This window comes from Musca autumnalis, unplaced genomic scaffold, assembly GCF_047663935.1.
Source record: "Musca autumnalis isolate F117 unplaced genomic scaffold, ASM4766393v1 scaffold_1, whole genome shotgun sequence".
Lineage (NCBI taxonomy): Eukaryota > Metazoa > Arthropoda > Insecta > Diptera > Muscidae > Musca > Musca autumnalis.
The window spans coordinates 117,173,371-117,197,005 of record NW_027411644.1 but is presented as its reverse complement, the minus strand read 5'-3'; the positions used below and the strand labels follow the sequence as shown (position 1 = coordinate 117,197,005).

General features: G+C 33.3%; 1 protein-coding gene across 1 annotated transcript in view; it reads left to right on the top strand.

Moving 5' to 3' along the window:
* Window positions 1-23,635, top strand: part of bnl (fibroblast growth factor branchless) — a 166,450-nt gene that overhangs the window by 21,331 nt on the left and 121,484 nt on the right. Inside the window, exon 2 of the mRNA XM_073989626.1 lies at window positions 20,771-22,878. Coding sequence (XP_073845727.1) covers window positions 21,687-22,878 — 1,192 coding nt within the window. The 5' untranslated portion in view covers window positions 20,771-21,686. The remainder of the gene's footprint in view (window positions 1-20,770; window positions 22,879-23,635) is intronic.

Genomic DNA, 23,635 nt, shown 5'->3' with positions numbered 1-23,635 from the left:
GATGGACTGACAGAATGTTATTATATTATCCTATAATAAGAAATGGGAGAAACCCTAAAATCAAGGGGAATAAATAATGACATCTAAACATATTTACATTAAATAAATGTCATTATAAGGACACCGATTTCAAAAAGGATATTTATGCTTTGTTTACATTTACGAAATCCACTCGATTTCAACTGTCAATTCATTTGCGTATACGTCAAATGAAAACTCATCTAAAATCAATTGGATTTCATTTGACGTTTAAGCAATGAATTTGACAGTTGACATCGAGTGGATTTCGTAAATATAAACTTAGCATTACGCTGGTGTTTATTATTTTTTCATTTTACAGTATTTTTACATTAGAGCTTTTTGCCGGGTTAACTTCCTTTATGAGGATTTATTTCACGTGTACATAATAGATTTGATAATTTAAGTCCACTGGATTAACTAATCCAGTTATGTGTAAACGTACTGTAATGTTCCTTTCATAAGTGGGGTACACACGATCAGTTTTGACTGTCAGTTTTGCTCAAATAATCGGTTGCTTGCCAGTGTGGCCGTTCATTCTTGTCAGTCATCAGGCAGCCACAAAATATTTTGTGGTTGCTGGACAGTTTGACATTTATCGATATTTCCGAAAAATCGACAGCTAAAACTGATCGTGTATTCCCCGCTATAGACTTTTGTCAAATCAGCTGACTTATGGTACATTTAAATCAGAATACTTTAGTTAAAAGTGCATATTCATTCCCATTGAAAGTCTGCTAAATAAATAATAAAAATAATTAATGTATTTTCCCAAAATTCATGTTTTAGTTGCCAGTGTAAATTTGGATTAAGCTTTGTTCTAATTCTGATTTAGTTCCTTCTTTCTAGAGACAGGTTCATTGACGTACATATGTGATGATACGTTTACAATGATGTAGGAATTTTAATACCACGACTTGTATGAAAATTTCAATAAAATCCCTTGTTTTCTCAAGTTTCTTAATATTTCAATTATTTGTTTATTTGACCTTACCCCAAAGCTATGCGGCAGACCTTCAATATAGTCTGTTCTCATATTCTGAATAAAAGAGCTTAATTGAAGAATTAAAATCATACAGTTTTTCTTTTTCTCTTTCATAAACATACATACATACATATCTACGGACAGACAATTCGATATTGTAACAAGTGTTTTATTTCGTCAACAGGTGAATTGATTTCAATTTTCAAAACCGGTTTAACCCAAATTCTTTTTACAAAATCACCCGAAAACAGAAAAAAATTGTTTGTTGCTAGTCAAAAAAGTAGCAACAAAATCAGCTGCGAATACGAGAAAAGGAAATAAATAACCCCAAACAACAAAACGAAAATGCAAATTAAAAACTTTTGTTGTCTTGTAATTTGGTCAAAGTTGTTGTTGATTAGCTCAGTCAATGGTAGCATGCGGCTATTTATATTGGCAAACCTAGTCTAAAGATTTAAGTGGAATTTTGGTCTCATATGTATTGTAACAAAAAAAACCAGAAAAATATGTAAGAAAAAAGGCCACGACGTTACTACCACAGACTATCGTCTGTAACAAATTACCCCCAAAAGAATGTCGAAGTTAAAAGCGCGGCAAACACATAATAGTGGCAATTTCGTTGATTTATGCGTCCCTTTCAAAGGTAGCCAAAAAATTATGCTATTTTATCGGCATAATTTTTTGGCTGTTAATCGATATCATCTCAAATTTTGTTTTGGAATCGTTTGTTATGATTCGCATAAAGATATTCTTCGGTTCTCCGTATAATTTGTGCGTGTTTTTTTGTCTGCCTCCTCTTATAGTTTAAATCAATTTTATATATTATTAATTTGCATGGATTAATTATGATGACAGCTAAACGGGCGCAAAATTAAAATTTTCTCTGTTGGAAACAATGAAATTTGATATTTTGAAATAAATACACAAACAAATAAATACACAAACAACCAAAAACTAATAGAGCTATCAATATTCCAAACAATTAATAATAATAATCGTTTACTTATTTCTTAATCATCAATCCAAACAAGTCAGAAAATTGATTTTTTACTAATTCGGCTATTTTTAGTATTTATTTTTCAATAGATGAAATTGATAAATTACAATATGGTTGCCCCGGTATAGCACGGTTACATTAGTTACCGGGTTAACCCACTTCATGAGGATTTATTTGACGTTTGCGCTATTCACTAGCGTGAATTTCATTAAAAAATTTCATGAAATTAGGCGTTCTTAAATCGAATTCCCCACTACAACAATTTTATGATTTTACTCTACTATGGAAGTCGATCTAGGGACGCATAATTTCATGCAATTTTTTCAATGAAATCACTCTAGTGTGGACCGGGACATTTGAAACCCAAACCCACTGGGTTTTATAAAACATGCGCTATTTAAGTTGCCAATTCCATTGAATATCTGTCAATTAAATTACGTAAATTCCCAAAACAACTGTTTTAAATACAAGTGTAAAATGCGTTTTAATTTAATGTTTAATGCCATGGCCTAATTAACAGGCCTTTCAGCAAACGCATCTGGTCGTAGTTTTCCACTTTAAATATCAAAATTTTGTTTACTTTTTGTACAGTGATTTAATAACAGTACAAGCTGTATTTTGACAGTTCAAATCATGATTAGCTGTTTTTGCTGTGGGGCATGTTCAGTGGCACATGGTCTGCGCTTAACGATATTAAGGTAGAAACTTAATCATTAGTCGTTCGCTTTGTACAAGAATAAATGAAAAACGCAACCTAATTCAAATTCGTCTTGACCGTTCATTATTCTCTTACCCGAAATGAAGCTATGCAATCAAGAAAAATCCATTGTTTTTCTACCTTTATGTTTTTTTTTTTTTTTTTTTTTTGGAAACCTGAAATGGTGTGTTATTACTGGAGTTAAAGTCCTCAATTTTTTCTACTCCTCAGTGTCACAGAAATGGAGATTGACTTCATTTACAGTCAACCAAAAAAGTCTACATACACCCTATAAATCTCGGGTTTTATGGGTAAGGGACCATTTTTATGAAAATCCAAGTACATAGTTTTATCTCATATCCCTAATAAACAATATTACATACAACAAAAATATATTCCATAATACGAATAACGGTAAATTCTATAAAAACAAAAAAATTAATAGGGAAAAAGTGTACATACACCCAATGAAATATTAAGATTACCGTAAAATTTATGGAATAAGCAATACAAATTTTACATTTTATTGTTTTATCGAATGTCTCGGGTTGTCTATGATATATTTTAGACAAAATAGGAACATATTTGTGGATTAATTGCCGTTATTTAATGCCAGACTTCGCGTATAGCTCGTTAAGGCGGACCCTTGCAGATTTCTTTGAGTTTTTCAGACTGGTAGTTTATGAAACCCTAGGAAATACAGTGGGACTAATTATTTTGAGACCCTAAAGCGCTTTGAAGTTGTTCTTATGGATAATATATGCTCCTGAGCTTCGATAAATATGTGAATTCCTGAGTTTTTATAAATTTTAAAGATTTCACAACATTCCAAGTAGCAGATTACATGCAGAAGCCTTCGAATTACCTTGTAATAAGGTCTGGTACAATCCTCGAGCATGCCTTGAATCAGCAATGTAAAAGTATCCGACATTTGTTGCGCTTCAAGTGACCCTAACGGTCATAATACGAGGGCATACTAGTTAACAGTGTAAATTTCATACAAATTGCATGCATTCTTTGGTGGTGCTTTTATTTTGATGCTTTGGAAACTTTAGGAGCGGGTTTGGAGAATAATGTTGTACATTTCTGATTGAGTTAAGGTCCAAAAATGTATTACAAAGTAATTCCAAGGTTCTTGCTTGTAATTTGACCCTTGGAATGCTGTGAAAACTATAAAATTTATAAAAAAAAACTCAGGGATTCGCATATTTAGCGAAGCTCAGGAGCATAAATTATCCAAAAGAACAACTTCAAAGTGCTCTAGGATCTCAAAATAATTAGTCCCACTGTATTTCCTGGGGTTTCATAAACTATCAGACTGAAAAACTCAAAGAAATCTGCAGGGGTCCGCCTTAACGACCTATACGCGAAGTCTGACCTTAAATAATGTCAATTAAAGCACAAATATGTTCCTATTTTGTCAAAAATATATCATAGACAACCAGAGACATTCGATAAAGCAGTAAAATGTAAAATTTGTATTGCTTATTCCATAAATTTTACGGTAATCTTAATATTTCATTGGGTGTATGTACACTTTTTCTCTATTAATTTTTTAATGTTTATAGAATTTACCGTTATTTGTATTATGGAATATATTTTTGTTGTATGTAATATTGTTCATTAGGGATATGAAATAGATCTATGTACTTGGATTTTCATAAAAATGTTTCCTTACCCTTAAAACTCGAGATTTATAGGGTGTATGTAGACTTTTTTGGTTGACTGTATATTTCAGGATTTCGTAAAACGAAATCATATAAAGTGCGTATGTAAATTAGACTTAAGCCAATTTAAATAGGGAGCTCCTAGAATGCATTTAAACCTAATTTACACTGGCACATAAAACAAGCACTTGTGGCCAATTGTATGTCATTTATTTGAAAGAAAGAAATAAATGATGTACTGTTATTAAAACCTGTTTTATATTACGTTTAAATGGTTAAACTATCCCCACTTCACTGGCAAAAAGCTAGATTGTTCAACGTGCTTATAGCGCATTTACATCAAATGTGCATCACTTTTGCTGTTAATTACATTACACAGTTAAAAAAATGAAAGCATATGAAAAATAATATTCATATAAGAAATATCTTGGACTTTCAAGTCAATTGTTTACACCTGTCACACCCTTCAATCTTTGAACCACATACTTCATCAGCTTGAGTAGCCATTAAATTGACTCCAGTATGTCTGCTAAATATTGATTATATTAAAAATAAACAACATTGACAAGAATTTCTTTTTATTCATTGAAATATTTTAATTGATATTTTCTTTTCTGGACCTGACTAACAAATTACAGCCATTTAATATCTAAATATTTAATTAATTTTTATATGGTTAACTTACCAATTGCGCTACTTAATCGGCTGCCTTCTGTTGACTCATATATTATGCAAAGAAGTATGGTGTTTTTTATGGAGGGTCATAAAATCACATACTTCAGAGCATTTTTGCCGCGCTTGGTGTTACTTTTATTTTCAAACATACTTATGACACTATTTTTTGGTATAAATTTAAATGAAATTGTATTTGGTAAAGGGTCACAATTATATTTTTTTTTAATTACCATGAAGACTGGGCTACTTATTGTATTTTGAGTTAACAAGAGAAAAATAGAAAAGTGAACAAATTTTATTGCCTTTTTAAGGCATAGAAAATTACACTTTGTGGGTGAGTTAAGAATTCAATTTCACCAAAAAATATGTATGTACATTCATATGATTATAACAATTTTGCTTTTGACAATTGAAAAGCCGAAAACCAAAATTATGCATACTGTAACAATTTCTATTTAAATTTACACTCATAAACCTATTTTGACGCCAAGTGTGATGTGCAGTGCGCCTCATAGGAATTGAGGAATTTCTTGAAATACATTGTTGCAAAATGCGAGCACAACACGACACAAAAACAAGACGCACTTTAATTTCTCGGCCAATAGAAAGAAATAATTCTCGTTGTTGCATAAAGCAACATAAAATCACAAACTTATTGACATTTTGACAGATATGTTCCTTTCACAGTTAAGAGACAAAAGATTCATAAACAAATCACAGGAGATTAACACTCTTTTCCATTATTTGGTATTAAGGAAATTATCATAAATTTCGAATGCCTTGAGTGACTTTTTTACTTATTATATTTCCTAGTATATTGCTATTGTTTTAAACGTCATTGACATAATCACATAGCCGGCAGCTGTTGCCAAAGGAAACTTTTTTGCGTAAATGCCACATTTGACGCACCTGTCATTAATGCAAAAAAATACCCGCGCACATACATACAGTTAGTCAACTTAATTATTGCAAAACCAAAATTATTACAAAATTTTAAATAAAACATCATTTTATTGGTATAAGTAAATATCATTATTAATATTTTTGTTAACAATACAATTCTTACACATGTTTATTAATATAATAAAATGAAAAGTAGCTAAATTTCGCTAAACATTTTCTTAAAATTAACAAAAATTAGTACAACTCATTATTTGCACTGTCAACTAAAGAATTGCAAATTTCACAACTTTTCAGTCTTTCACGGTATTTTTCGAAAAGTCGGTTCTAATATTTCGTATGCCCACATTTGGCATCAAAAACAGTTTGTAAACGTATCTGAATTTAATAAATAAGTTTCGGAATGTCATATTCCAATGGTATTTTTTAGCCATTCTTCTTTATTGCATTTTATTTAGTCCCCCAGGTTAGTGGGCCACCTATTCCCGACTTTTTCCTTCAGGTGTACCTATGAATTTTCGATGGGGTTAATATCTAGACACTGGAACTGGATGTAAATGACTTTGGTACAGTTGTATAACAACCCAGTCTTACATAAATTAGATTTATACTTAGGGTCGTTGTCTTGGTAGTACTTATATTGCAATTTGTTTGAATTTTCAGGGCCAACAGGCCCAAATTTCTTGACGCTTTTGGTTAAATATTTTCTTAAAACATCTAAATAAACCTCCTATGTCATTGTTTCTTCCAAAATCAGGATTTTACCAACGTCACTGCTTGGTATACAACCCCATACCATAACTGACAGTTTTCCGAACTTTACGGTATGTATAAAATTTTTGTTATCCATGGCTTTCAAGGGTTTTCCCAATACTTTTTGAGGTCCATTGTGATAGTACAACATAATTTTAGCCTTATCAGAAATTATAACGCCATCCCAATACTAAAGATGGCGTGAAAAGTTGTCTATAACAAGTCTGAATAGTTTCTATATATTATGATGGGAGGGCAATGGTTTTTACCTAGTCACTCATGATGAGTGCTTGTTATTATGTAGCACTTTTCTGACTTTTCCATGTGACATACTTACTCTAAAATCATTTGTAATTAGAAAAAAAGCTATTTTCTGGTGCTGCTTGGGCTATTTCGTTAATTTCTTTAATCATTCTACAGTTAATTCGTGTGGTTACTATTTTGGACCTGCCATGTAACGCCCTCTGTTTTAATCATGGCTTCTTTCTCGGTGCAGTATATGATGTTTAGTACACTTCTCAGCTTGCGAGAGGTGATTTCAGGGATTTCTCTTTTAGATTTACCATTATTATAATTGGAATAGACCAAATGTAGCATATTTTCCGAAACCGCTTAACTGACTTTCCCTTTTTCTGAATATACCGCCTATGTTACACACACAAAAATTAATTTATGATCAAAAATTATGGATCTAACATGTCCACATACCATAAAAGTCTTAAAAATCCTTAAATGCAAAAACTCGAGGGGGAAACCCCAGGATTTTATTGCACATAATTAATTTTGCAATTATTTAGTTGACACCACAAAAAACAGGTACCTATCCTTTTTGCCCGTTATTTTTGTTATTTCCAACCGATTTCTGGATTTATTGGCTTGATGTTGTCATTAACAGGTAAATCAACCGATATTTACAAAAAGCCCAACATTATTGAAATAATTTCTTGTAGTTATCCCTAATTAAACATCTAAATTTTTAAAAATTCATCGTTTGCAATAATATAGTTGACTAACTGTACACACAACAAGTCTTTCATTCAATACCAATGATCTAAAATTAAAATGTTTTCTATGTTTAAATACAATGTTTGGTCTAACGAAATACAATAAAAGTACGCAAATGAAATGAAATAGATTAAAAAAGCTAAATCTCATCTTTATATCGCGTGTTGTGTCATTACTTTCAGCATGTTATTGTTTGGGTTGGAACCCATAAAACAAATAGTCACGGTACCACTAATGTTCGTCTATGTATGCAAATATGTACTAAAAGTACAACAAGTATTTTGGTCTATGCTAAAAACAAAACAACAACAGAAAGTATTGCTGTTATTAATGTCATTTTCTTTTGCAAAAAAATAAAAAATAACATATAGACAGTACAAATATTGAAACTAACAACAGAGCAACAGTGGGTTTTTGGGGATTTGCTACAATTTGCAAGTTATTTAAATGGAATTCGTTAAAAGCAGATCCAATGAAAAGCTACTCGGCTCCTCTACAATAACAGCTGATCATCAGCTGGTTTAAATCATACATCAAAATCATGGTGGAATAAGAAGGTGTTACATCAAATCATGTCAAACATCAAATTTGTTCACAATAATGCGTTACTGTGAATTGCTTGTTTACATTTTGTATGTGATTTTATTCACAATAACGCATTTTGACAACTGGTATGAAGATCAGCTGTTTTTGACTTTACACCTTATTATTCCACCATGATCAAAATATAAAGAACTAGTAGACGAAAACGCTGTTTGCTTTATAACGAATGTAACTGATAGGTTTATGTATGGCACAATAATACAGCTACAGCGGCAAAAACAGCTGGTTATCACGCTAGTTGTCAAAATTCATTATTGTGAATAAAAACACATACAAAATGTAAACAAGCAATTCACAATAATAAATTATTTTGACCAAATTTGACGTTTGGTATGATTTGATGTAACTAACACCTTCTTATTCCACCATGGGTTTATTTTAGTTTAGATGTGACGTAAATTTTTATTAAGCAGTTAAGGCATGGTAGAACAAGACAAGGTAACAGCAATACCCAGCTAACTGAACTGGGCTGTAATGTTAGTGTCAAATTCCATATGACATTTTTTATATTTCTTTCTATGTTCGATATATATTAGGGATATATATTTTTTGAAGAAAAAATATATTCATCAGAAAAAAACTATTTCCCCTATAGACTTCTTCATATAAATGACATGTAACCTCCTCCAAGTCCGAACGATGTGCCACACTAAACACCGCTTATAGAGGCGGTACAACATTTGTTAATATGGTGTGGTATTTTGATAAGTTTGAAAAAAGAAAGTCCTTATAAACATGTGTTTTTTGATTTCAAAAACAAGACATTGAAACAGCTTCTCCTTTTTTCAATGAATTTCCAGCGACCTCAAACATATTTGCAAGAATTATACTTTCTGCGAGAAATTATGCATTTAGTGGAATGATATGGAATCATTCAAATTGAAAATCTAACGAGTTTTCATTCATGTTTTCCAAAATATTCAATCAAATGTGAAAAATATTGTTTTTTAAATTCCAATAATTTATAGACATTTCCTTATTTTGTTTACATTTATATTTTACAGTAACGTTACAAACAAAAACAAATTCCTATGTGGTTGTTGTTGAGTTGTATTTGTTGTAGTACTTACTTTACCTGGTTTGTTCTACCATGCAGTTAAGACCTGGGTACATAAGCTGCCTCGCCAGCTTTGACAACTACAACCTAGGTTTTTCTCAATCCTTCCGTTCTTACTTTCCTTGAAATTAATGTAAATTTGTTATCGCTTATCTTTGGTTTACATTACGAAATTGGATTTCGTTTGCCGTTTAATCAATGGAATTGACAGTTGAAATCGAGTGGATTTCGTAAATGTAAACCAAGCATAAGTTTGCTATTGTTGTTGTTGTACCCTTCATGTTTGTTTTGTTCAGTGACGTCATTAGCTCTGTTCCTTTACGTGCAAGAATCTTCAAGTTTTACAACTTTTTACTCGAAAAGCGTTCCTTTACTTCAGACACCATACAATTCATTTGGAAGCAGATTACAACTTTTGCTATTTTTGCCGGTTTTACAACTTTCAAAAGTAAAGGAACAGACCAATTGCTGTTCTATCGGTTCTCTTGTATTTGTCGCCCTCTCGCCCGTATCCGCGTGTGTTGTTGTACGCTTAGGCGAGTTGTGAGTCTGTGTGTTTGTTGCACAGTTGGTTTCGATGTGTTACCAGATCTTCTAGGAACATCGGCAAGGAAAAACGATTGAGCATAAATACCGGGGAATTCAGAGGCAATAAGTCGGTCGTAAATTAGACCGCGAATTGAAAGCGGGGAACTGAGAGGCTGTCATACATTAATTAGACCGTAAATTTAACTCGTCAATTAGAGAAGTAAAAGAAAAGCTGTGTGTGAATAAGTGTAATAAAGTAAATAAAGCATTGTAGAACCGTACAAATCGTATCGGGGAATGAAACAACGTCTACACGGGATTAAGTTAAATCTAATCTAAGGCACCTGTTTTAGGAATAGATGTGATTTATTTGACGTTAATTTAAGGGAATTGATAATTTAATTGACAAGTTTTACTAAAACTCTATTGATGTAACCATAGCCTTAGCTGAATGACATAATAGGCACACTATTCTCAGAAGAGACCTTCCGAGCCCTATGAGGCAAATTTTCCAAGTCTAAACAAGATCCAAATGTCATAGTTTGTTGAAATAAATACGATTCCATCTTCTCAAACGCATTGTAATTTCTTTAGAACATAAAGCATAAACATGCATAAAATTTTCTTTTTTATGTTAAGTCAAATGTTGTCGTCACCTTTTCAAAGGAGAAAAAGTTCTTCTAAAAATACTAACCACAACACCAGGTGACAGTAACAACGGCAGCAGCAGAAGTAATGACAGCTCAGCACAATTCGATACGGACGGTAGGAACTAGTAAAAGGTATGTACGCCGGTATGTAGGTACGAGTATGAATGTATTTGCAAATCAGAGTACTTTCATATGGACGGACGGATGACGGCCAACAACAACACCAACGACAAACACATGCCGCCCATAAAAAATCCAAAAACAAACAATATTTGTACTTTGGGTGTTGGATTCAGAAACATAAAACAGCTCTTTATGTTTCACCTTCTTTTGTCGCCACAACTGACTCCGTACATTCATAAATGTTTGTACATTTGTACGTTGCGGAATGAAGAAGGAGAGCGTGTGCTGCTGTGGTGCGTGCTTGAGCGTATAGTGTGCCATTATTGTGCTGATGTTGGCGTCGTTGTACGTGTGTTACAATTTCAATTGATTTCAAACGTTTTACGACTTTTTGCCGGTCGGTCGGTGGGTTGCCTGATTTGTTTCTTTCGTCCCTTCTCTTCCAGTAATAGCATTACGATGGCGATAGTATAAAGTAACAAGTGCGTTTTTTTCATTTGTTTGTTCAAATTACTTTGAATTGAATGGAACGAATGTTATTCTCGGTGGCCATTAGGTAACGTCAACACGACAGTGAGAAGCCAGAACACAGAGTATCGCTTTTCATTTCATCGAAAATAATATTTTTGCACAGCAAAAAAAAAGAAACAATAACTAAAGGTCATTGCCATTGTCAGTAAAATATGTTCAAACATTTTTATGTCTTTGGTGAGAAAAATTAAAAAAAAAAAAAACAACACAGAAAGTGATCACATCTATTGAAATAATTTTTTGTTGTTTTTGCTAACAAAAAATCTAAAAAGTTTTCACCCAATTGACCTCTTTTTAGACATAGATTTGGCAAATTTTTAAATTTAATAAAATCATGTTTTAAATTTGTCAAATTTACAGAAAACAGCTAAATAAATAGATTTTACGAGGGTCTCTGACCCGTACCAAATTATTTCATTTTTTAGGAACATTTGAAGCAGAATTGTTTAAATTCGTTCGAATTTGTTTTAAATAGAAGTTTACGACATGTATGAGTTTGACTACAATATATGAATGTATATTTATTATTATTAGTGGTACATTTTTAAATTAAAATTTTATTTAAATTTTATTTCAATTTAATTGTAGAACAAAATAAAAGTCTGCTACTTCTGATATCTTTTTCTCGCTTTAGTCAAAAAAGTTCTGATTTTGAAAGCGTGCTGAACACAAGTTCAAACATGACAACGGGTACACAAGGAACGCGTAATATTATCCCTTTCTGCTTTGTGTCGAAATACAAATTAAAGTCGTGCTCCTTTACGTGCCTGAGGTTACCAGTTTTTACCACTTTATACCCGCAAAGTATTCCTTTACTTTAAAAAGCATACAATTTATATGAGAGCAATTCACAACTTTTACCATCTTTAAAAGTAAAGAAACAGTTTGTTTTGTTTTAGTTGAAGATTCAATCATATGATTGTCTAAGTCTGGAGTTTCCCCCATTGGCTTAACTTCATCACTTTCCTCTTTGCAGAGAAAAATGTTTACAAAACGCACTGACAGCTTGCAAAATTAACTGATCGCTACCAATATCATGATTTCATCCCGGCGAAGGGAATTATCAATTGGCTTTTCAGTTTTTGAAATGATGAATTTTTAGTGAAAACCTGAACTCTTTAAGCATCGAGTATTCTCATGTTAATGAGAATGATGCTCACTTTTCGGCTTTCCCAAAAAACACCAGAACAAAATATTTGCAAGCTGACAGCACGATTCAACTAAGAAATCATCGATTTCTGTTAAGTTGAAATAACATCAACACAGTTACCTGTGAGTATGTCGTTGGAATTTTATTTACAAAATTCCGTTTTGCGCGAGCCTTCGCTGTTTTGTGTTTGTTTTGTTTTAGTTGAAGATTCAATCATATGATTGTCTAAGTCTGGAGTTTCCCCCATTGGCTTAACTTCATCACTTTCCTCTTTGCAGAGAAAAATGTTTACAAAACGCACTGACAGCTTGCAAAATTAACTGATCGCTACCAATATCATGATTTCATCCCGGCGAAGGGAATTATCAATTGGCTTTTCAGTTTTTGAAATGATGAATTTTTAGTGAAAACCTGAACTCTTTAAGCATCGAGTATTCTCATGTTAATGAGAATGATGCTCACTTTTCGGCTTTCCCAAAAAACACCAGAACAAAATATTTGCAAGCTGACAGCACGATTCAACTAAGAAATCATCGATTTCTGTTAAGTTGAAATAACATCAACACAGTTACCTGTGAGTATGTCGTTGGAATTTTATTTACAAAATTCCGTTTGGCGCGAGCCTTCGCTGTTTTGTGTTTGTTTTGTTTTAGTTGAAGATTCAATCATATGATTGTCTAAGTCTGGAGTTTCCCCCATTGGCTTAACTTCATCACTTTCCTCTTTGCAGAGAAAAATGTTTACAAAACGCACTGACAGCTTGCAAAATTAACTGATCGCTACCAATATCATGATTTCATCCCGGCGATTAACATGAGAATACTCGATGCTTAAAGAGTTCAGGTTTTCACTAAAAATTCATCATTTCAAAAACTGAAAAGCCAATTGATAATTCCCTTCGCCGGGATGAAATCATGATATTGGTAGCGATCAGTTAATTTTGCAAGCTGTCAGTGCGTTTTGTAAACATTTTTCTCTGCAAAGAGGAAAGTGATGAAGTTAAGCCAATGGGGGAAACTCCAGACTTAGACAATCGTAAAGAAACAGACTATAAAAATAAAGTGTTGTGCCGCGAAAAAATAAAACAAGCGTTGGCAACTCTTATAGTACGGATTTAATGAACCCACTTGGTTTCAAATGTCAATTCCATTCCGTACGTATCAAATACTTCCTCATTAAGAAGGTTAACCCAGTAAAAAGCTAGAATATGAACAAGTTATTAGCCGTATTTTTGTCTAGTGAAACGGCGTTCCGTTCATTGTGTTTAACCCTTCGTTGGACACCGATATTGTTTGTCACATTCGTAACACATGAGTCTGGCCAGACCCATGTAATAAATATAAATTTTTTAGTAAACTTAATTAATATTTTCGTATAAAAAGTTGTAGAATATGTTTTAAGGATCCTAATCTTACATATATAATCGTTATTTGTCAAAAAAACATACCGAAAAACACTACATTTAATTAATTTTATCAAGGTAGTAAAAACGGACATATGCCTATGGAGTAAAAATTCTTACTTTTCTTGTATCTATGCTCGAAAATCCTATTTATATATAACTTCAATGCACTATATTTTATTTTGGGGTATTACTCTGAATGAATAGGGTCTATTTTATAACTTTACAGCTTATTGCAGTACAATAACGATAATATCAATAGGTAAATGAGGGCATGTGTCCTAAGAACTTTCTTCTAATTCATATGGAGAATCCTATATTTGAACCATTCCACTCCACAAAAAGAGCATAAAGGCTTTGCAGTGGGTTTTATTTGTCCAGTTATGTGTAAAATTGCCTAAAATAAATGTGTAACCCTATTTCCAAGGGATTTTTTAGGTTGTGGTACGTACACTGATTTCAAACCCATCTCCTACTTTTGCGACCTTTTTACGTGCAATTTTGAAGACATGGTAGGGTGAAATGCGACAAATTTCATAAAATGGTATTCATTCTGTCAAATAATTTAAAAAAAACCAATTTTAAGAAAAATTTTGGAAATTTTTCAGTAAAAAATAGGTGGGGTCTGGCCAGACTCATGTGTTACGAATGTGATATGTATGTCAAAAAATCCTTTTAGCTCCTTTTCTGGTGATCCTTTATTTTAACCCAGTTTAAATGCAAAATAAAATGAAAAAGGCCTGGCTAGACTCAGGTGTCCAACGGAGGGTTAAACAGCATTTATTGAACCATACCCCTATCAAATTGAAGTCCGTTTTTAGACCCTCACATACAGCCATGTCGTTAGGTTCAAAAACCATCCTACTAAAAACCCACGTCAACGTGGGAAGCATCTGTAAAGGCCCCGGCACAATGGCTCTGTTGAGTGTCGCGTTAACCAGAACCACATGGACCAATTATAATTGATGCCATGTTTTCGTTTAAAGTTTTCGTGTGGTTGTTGTTTTTAACGCGTGACGCTACTTAATGCCTCGGTACAGTCCGCCCATTGTGAGTCTCATCTCGGGTTAAAGACAACAACCACATGCAAACTTCAAACGAAAACTTGCCGCTGCCTTTGCAACGGACCGATTGTGCCAAGCGCTAAAAGGGGGCAAATACTATAGGTCCTTTTAATGTCATTGCCAAGTTTTTTTATGTTTTCACGTGGTTGTTGTTTTGAACCGTAAAAAGACACTCAAAGGACCGAGTTATTTGGTCCTTAAAGGCCGCGGCACATATGCTCCGTTGAGCGTCGCGTTAAAACAACCACATGAAAACTTCAAGAACAAACTTGACATCACTTACACTCTTTCATCTGGACCGATTGTGCAGAGGCCTTTGCAGACTCGAACTGATGTTATATCTGCCCTGTATCAGAAACTGACAACCACATTTTCCTGCACTAAATTCAAATTATAAAACCAACTTGGTTTTTCAACTACTTCAAAAACGTACTTGACCTTCTCAAACAGCATACTGACTCTCTCTTCATGAACTTCGTAAGTTTATCTAAGATGTAAAAATTGTCCTGTAAACAGTTTTCGAAGTGCTAAGGGAGCAAAAACCGATTGCAAAAATAATGTGTGATTTATGTATAAAGATGCAGCGTGATTTAAATTGACAATTCCTTTGCATATGTGGCAAATAAATCACAATTAAGTAGGTTAACCCGGAAAAAATCTAACGTAAAGATTCATACTTGTGTCTTTCGTAAACAAAATCAGCTGATACATAGTTACCCTACGTTTACATCAAATCGGCTGATCAACACATTAACTCCTTTCTCAGTGCCTTTCAAAATTCTGCAACTAATGTACAATCATTCCTCGTATATAGAAATGTATACTTTCTATAAAGGCTATTTCATAAACACGTGAAAATACTATCATGACATGGAGGATTTTGTATGGCATCTTAAAACTGATTTGTGATGTGTTAAGTGAGCAAACGGATTGCAAAATAATGTGTGATTCATGTTTATTGATGCAGCGTGATTGATCTGCATGTTTGGACGCATTTTTTACTTTATATTTTCATATGTGACATCTAATTTGGAATACTTAAAGTTCAATTGAGTTCACATAAAATTTAATAAACGAATAAAGGAAAACTTCCAAAAATTCACGTTTTTTTTTCAATAAAGGTCAAAGACTTTTTGGCTAAAACTTTTCATTGTGTAGTTAGTGCATTATTTTTCATTTCCATTGACGTTTGTTTATCTTAACATACGAAATTTTTCTACTTTTAATTTGATTAATGCTCTACTCGTGCAAGTCATTGCAAAGACATTCGTTGAGTTTTATATATAGTTTTGTAGGTTAAATTGCATGTAAAGAAACCAAACAGCAAACTAATTAAAATACATATCGACGAAAACAAATTTCGGCAACTCTTAGAGCGTATGGTTTTTTGCTTTTCTTTTGATAAATCACAATGTACCCGAATTAGTCTGTACTCCACAGTTCGATATCGATAGATAGGTTAGAAAATTTTAGTGTGTGTTTAATTATAACCAGTCAAGTGTCTGAACGGTTTATCCTCTATATCATGAAGTTGGCGGGTGACGAGTAGATAATGACAGATACCTAACAACGTATAATGAAAAGTGTCTACAAAATGAAAAAAATCAAGAAAATGAGAGGACCAAAATTCGGCAATTGAGAATAATCACACATTTTTTACGCAATTGAAGAAAGTGAAACTATTTCGAGCGACAACAACCGACCACAAGGAAAAGTGAAATTTTTCTCATTTATTTTAATGTTAACATGCAACGACAACGTCGTCGGCAGGCACATATTCACAACTCTGAGTATGTATCGGAATTATGCGGAATCGATATACCACTTGCAACAGCGACGACGATGCCATGCCGTCCGTATGTGAGCAATACACGCCGTATAAAGGTGTCCCTTGTTGTTACGTCTTGGGAATTTGTTGTTTTACATATTTTTGGTTTTATCTAATTGTGCAAAATGTTTGTTGTATTTTTTTTTTTTTTTGCTTTTTGTTATTTTTTTGGGGAGGATTTTTTGGCAATACCTCAACAAAACCAAATTAAATCGAAAAAGTGTAACAAACGATAACAAAAATAAAACAACATGTTGCCGGCGACGACCATGTGCCGTCTTCTCGTCCGTTGAATATCTAGTAATGGGACAATGTTTTTATCAATGATAATATTTTTATGATGTTCTTCTTCTAAGGTATTTTCCTCTTTGAATGGGGATAGTGAGTGGTTGTGTTGTGACCAAGGGAAATCCTCTAGTTGGCCACGTGATTTGTGGCATAGTGATTGCAAAATCCCACAGAAAAAAATAGACTACATATGCTCGTCATCTGCCACTTGTTATACATGACAAATTTTTTAATTGAATCTATATTTTGGCATTATTTTTGTGCCATTGCTGATATCCACTTGGCTCTTAGTGTATAACTAGATATTTAGGTTTAAGTAGGTTCGGTAGAAAATTCCATTTTACTAATGCATTCTAGAAATGCGTTTTACTAATGCATTCTAGAAATTGTCCCGGGTGATCATGGTCTTATTGATCAAACGAGTCATGGTGTGTCATAATTTTTAAATGTATGTTTACATTAGCTTCTTATGTTGACAATCCAGATATAATTTAACATGATCTCGATTCAGGTAGTACAAAACTTTATTTTCGCAAAGTACAAAAATTGCAATTCATTAGTACTTATATAAAATTTCCATAGTACGTCTACATTGTACTGAATTTGCTAGATCCAATGGATGTAAATTGCCAATTCCTTCCATGCTTAAAAATGCAAATAAATCCTCATTAAGTAGGCTAATCCGGCAAAACAATCTTTAATGTAAAGATGATATAAGCCTTTAAACTTGTGTCTTTCGTAAACAAAATCAGCTGATACATATGTTACCCTGCGTTTACATCATATCAGCTAACCACCACATGAACTCCTCAGTACATTTAAAAGTTCTGCCAAAAAAATTGCAAACATCCCTCGTATATAAAAATGAACACTTTCTATAAAGGTTTGCGTGCAAACTTTTTTTGGGACAAACTAGTTTTGCCTTTTGTGCCGCATCGTTGCATAATAAACGCATGTTTAGTTAGTGTGTGTATATATTTTTATTTCTCTTAATTCTATTATTTTTAGATATTGCAGTTTTCATTCTTAATTTAATTTTTTTGTTCGTTTTGCTGTTGTTAGTGCATATTTCCTTAATTAAGTTCCCATGATTGCGTGTGTTTGGGGCTATGTACCATCAGGGTAGTCACTACAAGTGTGATGATGGGTGAATTTACATAAATTAGTAAATAACATCTTGAAAGAACGGAAATAAATTAATATGCTTCTTATAAATAAATTGTAAGGAATGTCTTTAAGAATTCTTTGTAAGATTTCTGTTGGATTTCTTGATCATGTTGTCTACTTCAATTAAGCAAAACAAAAATATTCGTTAGAAATATTTGCCGTATTATTATTTCATTGTCATCATTAACAATCTATGAGTGCCGGTTGACAGTTTGAATAGTTTGTGTTTGGTTTTTTTTTTCTTCTCTATATTCGTTTAATTGGCAAGTGTTTTCATCTAACCAATTAAGGTCTCAAGAAATTGTTTAATTTGTTTCTGGTATATGTTTCATTAAGTTAATAGCGAAATTGGAATTTAAGAGAACTTTATGTTGCGAAATTATGGATCGATTTAATAGGCGTTTCAATTAATCTCCGGGGAAAAATCATCTATAAGAATCTATAAGAAGTAAATAAAACTTTAGAGCCTTCATTACAAATTAAGCGGAAAAAAATTATTTCGAAATTTGTCAATTTGATCATTCATTTATAAAATTCTTATCTGGCATTATTTCTGAAGTTGTGTCATTTTGGTATTTGTAGTATGTTTATATATAACCGGATTTAACAAACCCACAACGTCAAATAAATCCTCATTAAAAAGGTTAACCCTGCAAAAGGCTATGATATAAACATGGCCTTACATTAGTTATTACTTGCAATAGATTTATATGTGGGATTGAAAAGACTTCAGATGTTTTAGAGTTATGCAAAAAAAGCCTCGTTGAGTGCCGTGTTGCAACAGCCACATAAAAAAATGGTCAATGACGCCATGTTTTCTTTTGAAGTTTTCATGTTTTCAACGCGGGGCGCGACTAACAATGGACTAAAGGCCGCTGCACATACGGCGCGTTGAGCGTTGCGTACAACAGCCACATGAAAACTTGAAGAACAAACTTGGCATCACTTACAAATTTTTCATGTTGTTGTTGTTTCCAAAGCCCAACGCGTCACACAACGGACTAAAGGGCCAAATACATGTTAAGCGACACTTGAAGGCCTCGGCACACACAGTCCATTGAGCTTCGCGTTACAACAACCACATGAAAGCTTCAAGAACCAACTTGGGATCACTTATCCATTTTTCATGTTGTTGTTTCTAACGCAAATCTGCCGCCGTTCTCCTTTGTAATTCGGATTCAAAAAGCGAACAATGCACGCAAAGATTGATTGAGTTTTGGCCTTAACCCTCTTAGCGCCAAGATTTTTTTTTGTGAGAAAACTTAGGCGATGTTTATATTATAGCCTTTTGCAGGGTTAACCTTCTTAATGAGGATTTATTTGACGTATACGTAAAGGAATTGACATTTGAAACCCAGTGGGTTTGTTAAATCCGGATATATATAAACGTACTATTAAAATTGTTTATGAAAATTATATTTTTGAGACTTTTTAAGCATTTTTAAAAGTGTCAAAAACTTTGGAGGGTAACATAGGTGTATCCTTATATGCCAATCCCTTGGCTTTTGATTGTAAAAATACTCTTACTATATTCCTAACAAATCCCTGACTTTATACGATTCTAACAATTACGATTAAATTTTTATCGCATATTTAAATTTTTCATCAAAAGCGGAAAGTTACAAAAAAGTCGATTTTTTTTAATAGCTTGGGTTTTAGGCCAATTGCGTGGAAATGCATTGGTCAAATGAAGCTTTATAAGCGTGAAATGACAAATAAAAGACAATACTATAACAAAATGTAAAAAACCACTAAAATTTTAGAAAAACCCTGAGTTTTACGTCAATTTCTGCAACCATTTTTTGTGGCGTTTAAACGACCAGTAGCTTTATATGGATTACTAGAAGTCTTTAGTGGGATTTTTTTTAATATGAGAATAAATAAAATGTGGAACAGACGCGTCTCCACTATAAATATTGGTAATATTTACAGCTATTAACCAATATGTTTTTTTGTGTAGGTTCTTGACAAAATTGGAACATCCTAACTTTCGATTCGTATTTAGCGTTTACTCGTAATTATAAAAACAATGCAGTAGTTTATTTAGGAATTTACATGTGTTTTTACTTCCAACGAATGTAAATAAAGGCAAAACTGGTTCAAATATTCGATTTGATATTTTTGTAAGCTTTATCAATAAAATAGCCCATAAATTATTTCCTTCAAAATCTTTGATCTTGCAAATACCACCTTAAATATAAACATTTCAATTTCATAGAATACCTACAACCTTAAACACAAATTAATTTTAAATTATGCCTCGTTAAAAAAAGTCGTATCAACATGATCGATTTTCAGCTTTTTAATGCAAAAGCCAAAGGGCGTATAGGCAACAAACAGACTACTACTACTCATTTATCACTGCCCATATGAATAAAAATCTTCGTGTGTCAATGAAAAAAACATGTTTGAATATTGGGGTAAAGCATTGCCATTGACACTGCCAGCTGTAATTTATCGGTATTTTGAGCGACATTATTAAAGTGAAGTCTTAACATGTATTTATGGTGTAATTAAGATGACATATCATGTAGCCATTACTTACCGAAAGCTTCCTTGGCAATTTTTTATGTTGACCATATTATCTTTTAATCCTTTTAAATGGAATATAACTCTCATCATGAATTTTTACCGGTTTTCAACATAACTAAATAAATTTTCTTTTTTGTTTTTTCATTACAGCTACGACGACCTCCACTGCGGGAAGAAGACTATGAAAAAACCATCACGCTTTAATAAAATTTCTGTGCAAAAAATAAATATAGTGATCACTTTCTAAAACGACAAGTCAACAAAACGGATCAAGTGAATTTAACCTAAAAAGAGCGGTAGCTACCGTCGTCTGACCGCCTTGGTAACCGTATATCGGTCACACTCGTGCTCTTCAAATGTACCGGAAAATGAAAACGACAGTTGAATTTGAAAAATGCAATATCAACGAGGAAGACGAAGATGAAAATCATAAACGATTTTTCAAACTCAACTGTGAAACTTTGGTGATGTACAAAAGATATGCCCAAAATATGGTAACCTAAATTCCAACTGTCAGAATATAGTCAGTCAGAGAGCAAAGAGAACAATCAAACAAAATAAATAAAACGAAACCTTAAATACATTAAAGTGAAGTGAATTAAAAACCGGCTAAACACAACAACAAGTGTCAAAGAAATTTAAACAAGCCGATTAAGTCATAATTCAATTGAAAAAGAAAAAAATATTGAAAACAAAAAATAATAATCAAGTGGCAAGTAAAAGAAAACAAGTTTTAAATAAAAATTATTTAACAATTTCGATTTCGCACAATTAACAAGGGGAGGTACGTGCTCTAGAAGTGATAGTGTGGCAAAGTATCTCAACGACAACGGCAACAGGTAGTGTTGTGTCTTGGCCTACAGTGTTGCATTGTCGTTAGCTACTCTCCGATAATCGTTAACGGACAATTAACGCCAGCATTTTTTGTTTTCGTTGTTGGGGCGTACAACGCACAACAGCGACAACGTTGTTGACGACAATCAAGAGAATACTCAGCGAGCGGTTCATTGCCTGTAAAACGCTGCTGTCATTATCCATTCACCACCACCATTATTAGCTTATACAAATGCGAAGAAATCTGCGTTTAGATTGGAGGGCCCTGGCACTGTTGGGTGCCCTCCTTTCGATTATTATCGATTGGCCGGGCTTAATGTATGCAATGCCAACAAATTTACCACCTTTGGCAATGGCAGCACCAGCAACAGACACCTTAAATGTGATTAAAAACGATAAAATCTTTAATGTTTCAAATCCTTTCGAACATGACAATGCGATGCATGTTCAGCCTAGTGTAAAGGACGAATTTAATAATATCGATAAGTTGTTGTTAACAACAAATCGATCATTTAGTGATTTACAAGAAGAAACACAACGAACGACGACGACAACCCCACATCAGTTAGTAGAAAAAGAAGATATTTCCGTTTCCACAATGGAAACGATGGAAATGCCAACAGAACGACGACATCAGCAAGTGATGGCGAATGAGAAGCAGGAGGTAAACGAGAATCTAAATAGTATTAGTCAAAGCGATATTGATCGTAGAGCAAAAACAACAACCACAGAAGAAGAGCCAGTGGAGAATGCAACAGAATTGCAAAGGCCACAGGAGAAAGTCAAGGAAGAAGAAGTGTCATCAACAAATACTCATGTCATGGACTCATGGACAACTAGCACCCCCACAACAACACCAACAACAACCACCACCAATATTCCGTCATTCCCATCAAGTATCATCACAACAACAACCGAATCATCAGCCCAAATACAATCGACACTAATCCCCAGCACAATTATCGATAATGATAATGCCGCCGCCACCCACCTTACCAAAGAAAACGAAACTGATGTACGTTCCACATTTCAGTTCTCTTCGTCACATCACCTGGCCATATTGTCCAGAACAGAACGTAGTATACGTTCATCATCATCTTCATCATCGGTGACGGCGACCGCTAAAGATATGGGTGGTGGTCCTTCGACATCACATTCATCAATGGGCGTTGGTGTACGTGGCCTGGGCTCTGGCGGTGTTGGTCTTGTGCGACGTTCATCCGATATGGGTGGCATGAAAACCAAAAGACTGAATAATTCTAGAAATCTACATAATAAAAATAATTTGGATCGCAATGAACGTTCGACGGTGTCTCATCTATCGGGTCCATCACGTAAAATACAATTGTATATAAAAAATCGCTTCCTACAACTGATGCCAGATGGTACGGTCAATGGAACGCCAGATGATCAAAGTGAATACAGTAAGTAGATTTTTTCATGACTTTTTTTATGATTCTCCAAGATTATTATGATTTTTAAATATTCAAAACAATTATAAGATTCAAAAGCAATCAAGACTTTGAAATACAATTTTGTTCGAGTTAAACTGCCATAACCAGATATCAACTGACATAATGTCTAGTCAAGCTCTTTGCTTGCCCTATTAACAAGTTTAAACCAGCCATGCACAGGCCTTTGATTTAAATTGTCACCATACACTAACATACAGCAATCCTCTCTCCGTGTTCATCTCTGGTTTAAACTAACAGTGGCAACGTCATTGCCAATAAAACAGCTGATTAAATAAAATTTGGAATATTTCTGGAATGTTTTTCAAAATGTATTCATATTTCTGTTCCACATAGACGAAATACAATTTGTATCATTAATTGGCAGTTAATAATCATAAAAACTACGATAAATGGTATCATCAAAACAGAAAACAAAACTTGATATCGGAAATATCAACATGACAAACTGACCTGTAACTTACAGAACATGTAATACTACCAAATTAGTCTGGAAATGTAAACCCTGTTTTTATGAATACGATTAAGAAATTAATTAAATTATGACTCTACTGGCACAGCTTTTAGTTTTAAGATGTTTTGATTTTTAAAGCAGATTTCATTTTCAAGCGAAGACCCAACAAAATCAATTTTCAAATTGGATTATTATTTGAAACAAACAAAAAAATTTCAGGTCTTAGAGCATCTGCTGTCACGTACTTCGCAGATC